Below are 4,217 nucleotides of genomic sequence, written 5' to 3' on the forward strand. Positions count from 1 at the left end.
ACGAGGTCGAGCCACGTAAGCCCTTTTTCGGTAGGTCACGTACGTGTTGCCGATGCGCTCGACTGATCCACCGCGATTGGCGCCTTTCCACACAATCAGAGGCGGCAGCTTTCGTCCTAATCCTGTCACCGCAAGTACAGCAGCTATGCGCATGGACGCAAAGCCAGTTGACTTGAGCGCAACATGGCGGACGCCAGTGACGTCAACAGTCTGGCAGCGGGGGTCTTCGACGTAAACTGCGTTTTCATCCATCAGCACTGTGTAATCCACATTGGGTCTGCCCTTACGAGCCCTCAAGAACTCCATGGAACGCACGGCTCTGTCCGTTAAGACATCATCAGTCAAAACTGCCAGATTTGTAGTCCAACTTAGCGGAAGATCGTATCGGTGCACGAACCCGCCCACCCACTTGCTTGACCCGAGGAATTGAGTATTACCAAGCCCAGCTTGTGTGAGGTCCTTCCCCATACAATAACGGTTCCGACTTCCCAACTTTTTCCGACAATAGGGAAAGAGGAAATAGACGAAGCGAAAGCTATCATAGAGCTTAAATATGAACTGTTCAGTTAAGCACGAGACAAACATAGGTTGAACGAGCCCAGTCTGCTTTCATGCGGTGCTTACAGCCGCAAGGAAATCGTCTGCAGAGGCCCCTGGGCCGAGAAAATCGACTTTTTGTGTTTTGCAGCATATTGGGTTCGGAGCAGTGTCCGCTCGAGCCCGCACATTCATTAATGAGCGCCGGAATTCGGTCGAGGGGATTCTCTTTGAAGCAGTTTGATGACTATTACATTGAGTGAGAGAAAAAAACTTAGTGAGGTTTTATTCTCGACCAATAAAGAATCCACGCGTCAGCTCAGAGACACGCACCCAACAAAAAGGTTGCCGACAAAGCACTTCTGCTCTCATTCTTCAATTTTTGGGCCGTCGCCCGCAGATCTCCGACTATGATCGCCTTCAGCCCAGGTTCAACCCCCCCCCCCCCTCCCCCTCTTTGGCGGTGCAGCTCGATGGATCGAGCGCAGGGCTTCGCCCTGAGATAGCGGGATCAATACCCGCCGTCGCCAACTTGTTGGGTGGAGAACACTTACTGGTGCTGTTGGCCGAAGAAGCCCGCTGTCGGTCCCGCAGAGCCAACTGGTTCTAAAGGAGTTTGTGTTGGTTATTGATGCTGCTGGATGTTTGAGATACTTACCGTTGCTAGAATGTCTTGTGTGTCTGCATGAGCAGGATCGACGATGCGTTCGGTGGAGAGGAGGACTTTGTACGCTTCTATGCGTTCGTCAAGTGCACCAGCCCTATGCAATGGGCGAAGCGCTCGAAGTACGCTTCCTGAACCTTTGGCGTTGCTGTTGGTGGGCTTCAAGAAGGCGAGAACAGCGAACTCGGCTCGACAGCCTACCGCTAGGACTTGTCCTTGTAGTCTGCTGCCTGCTCACCCAAGCTAAAGCCGCCGCCCAAGAAAATCTTCATAAAGGCGACGACGTGGCGAGACTCCAATTTCTTCTGGCGATCCGTGGAGGTCCACACGCGAGGAACTTTGGTGTACCACTCGTACCATGTTGCCGACAGGTTTGTAGCTTGCTTTTTTCTTCGCTTCTGTTTTGGGCCTTGATCTGACGTTTCTTGATTGTGCTGGTCTTCAGTGGCCGTCTCGTGTTCTCGTACACCCTTAGACTTCAGTATCCTCGAACAGAGCTCTTGAATGACAGCAAGAGAGTGCCCCATTGCTGGACATATCTGCTTTGTTTCTTGTGTTTGCTGTGGCTCTTCAGCATGTGTACTTGCCTCCACATTCAACGCGACGGACCACGCAAGCAATTCCCTTGTCGAGATGCCTGCAGTCGCCAAGCACTCCTGTACGCGCGTGGCGATGGGGGCTTCGGGAGCTAGTTCTTTCATATGAGGGTAAGGTAAGCGGTGAGTACATCAAGAACCTTTGAACTCACATTCAGCCGTTGTTCTTTCAGGTCTGTGCAGGTACTAAAACCAGGCCCTGCAAACAGCCAAGTCTCTCGTGGTGTGGTCTTGTGTAGCGACGTCGACGACCGTTGGAGAGGCGTCGCAGTCCCAACCGCGCAAGACCCGAGCCACCTTCCGGTCTTATCGGGCCGTGTTGGTGATGTAGGCGAACACCTTACTCGTCTTCGTCCAGTCCCCACGCTCCGCGATCGAAGCTCCACTGTGCGACGAGGTGGTCGTCGCCGTTTGCGTGCTGCCCCCCCCCCCCCCCCGGTGCAACGTGAGCTCGGCGGTGACACCTGCAGGCTCAGCCACGCGCTTAAGCATCCTGTTTACGTGGCTGTGCATGATGTTTTCTTCTCGTCCTGCTTCTCCGTCTTGGCTGGCGTGGTGGCTGACGTGCTCGTTTCAGTAGCTTGTGTACATTCAGGTGCCGCTGGATCAGTAGCTGGGGTTGGCGGCGAAGCGGTCGGGGCGACAGCAACTTCTAGAGCTTGGGGTTCGCCTTCCAGCAAGTCGTGCAGTGGGCGCCCGCATTCAACAGCGTCTTCGACTCTTGGAGTCATCTCCGGAAGCTGGCCGAGCAGTGACGCTCGTGGTACTACCTGCATCGTCTGCGCCACCGCCAGAGAGAAGAGAGGGCAGGTCAAGAAGTCGCTCTTGTCCGGAAGGAGCGTCAGTCCCTGCTCCTCGGCAGTCTTCGCCGGCAGCAACCTCAGGTAAAATACCCCGTCAGCTGAAACTGACACGTGTTGTTTCATCAGGCAGGCCAGGGTGGCATCTTGGTAGTCGGAATTGACACGTGCAGTACTATACACGTAGCGTATTAAACAACGTAAATCATCTTTAGTACAGGGTAGGGCCTTATTGGTGAGGCCTCCATTTCCACGTTTTAAACAGTGCTTTTCTAGCGTTTTCCCTTGCTTTAGCAAGATCAACTCTGTAGCCTCTCGCAAGTGAGGATACTTGTCGAATAACGACAGTTTAACGTTTCTGTAGTATGAAATCGCTGTGTTACGAGCTAGTTTGCCTTTCCTACCTTCGTAGGTTGCCAGGTAGTAGACGAATCGATCCGTCGTAGCGGCAAGCCGTTAGCCAGAAAGGTCCATGCCAATACTAGCCTAAACAAAGTCCATCCGCTTGAAGGCACTCTCGGCCGTGCTCGTGCCCTTTTGGTGTTCGTAGGGATGACCAAGTGAGGCTCATGGTGTCTTGTCTGTTGTGGACTCTTGTTTTTGTTTTAGTTAGTGACGAGTAGCTGTCAACATTCCTTCTCTCCATTTGTCCTAGGCTAGGTTTACGCTTAATTGTATGAATGACAAAAATATTCTTAACATAAATTTTGTCTCAATTGCAGTATTCAGACATACACATTTTGTCCAGACTTCCGACAAATATTTGTCTGAAGGCGTCAGAACGACACACCTAACCGTAACGTTTTCAATTCGCTAAAAATACACAGAGAATAAAATTTGTCAGAGATCTGATTGGCTAATATTAGGTGTGGTGTACCTCGATCACAATCATGATGTTTTATCTGTCGGAAAGATCACTATAATACATTCATCCATTTCAGCGATGAGATCTCGTGTAACCTTTTTCTTCTCTGAGCGGAGGTACAGCACACTATCAAAGATCATGTCCTCCACCTTGGCTAGGCGAGGCTTTGCGCCAGCCCCTTTTAAGTGCAAGGCGCAATAGGAGCGCTCTTAACCGACTCTTTTTGCTTCCACCAGTAGCGAACCTGGTCTCCAGAAACCTTCCATCCACGCTCGTTCTGGAAGTACGTTGCAGCTCGAGTTGGAACTTCACCATTCTGCTCAATCCAGGCGACGACCTCTTTTTTCTCGGCCATCGACTGGGCAACACGGAAACGAGGCATGGGGGCTAATGTGGATGGAGAGAAGGAGGGGAAGAGGTCGGGATAATGCTTGCTAGACGCAAATTGAACAATGATGGCCCGTTTTGCTGGATGGTGTGCGTGCAAAATCGACGTGAGGTCAGCAGGGGACCACGTCCATGGTGTACAATTTGAAGTAGGTGCTGTAGGCTTAGAACACCCATAAGTGCAATCAGATTTGGCACGTGGTATTCAATTAGGAGAAGGTGCACTAATCGGAAAAATCCGTTATAACCCTTTCGCGAGCCACTTTAGTGAGCTATAGTATACAAATCTAGGATAGTCGGTATCAAAAGGAGGCATTTTGCCTCCTTTAAGGCGAGTGATTGTCCACCTTCAAATCTTCCAAATGTGA

At 51.4% G+C, this 4,217-nt stretch overlaps 1 protein-coding gene across 1 annotated transcript; it reads right to left on the reverse strand.

The window, feature by feature from the left end:
- Positions 1 to 1,404: 1,404 nt before the first annotated feature.
- PPTG_03136 (hypothetical protein) lies at positions 1,405 to 1,902 on the reverse strand (the record flags this gene model as incomplete). Its single annotated transcript, XM_008895815.1, has 1 exon — positions 1,405 to 1,902. The coding sequence occupies one exon, from the start codon at positions 1,900 to 1,902 to the stop codon at positions 1,405 to 1,407; it is 498 nt and encodes a 165-aa protein (XP_008894063.1).
- Between the last annotated feature and the right edge of the window lie 2,315 nt (positions 1,903 to 4,217).

This window comes from Phytophthora parasitica, assembly GCF_000247585.1.
Source record: "Phytophthora parasitica INRA-310 unplaced genomic scaffold supercont2.4, whole genome shotgun sequence".
Taxonomy (NCBI): domain Eukaryota; phylum Oomycota; class Peronosporomycetes; order Peronosporales; family Peronosporaceae; genus Phytophthora; species Phytophthora nicotianae.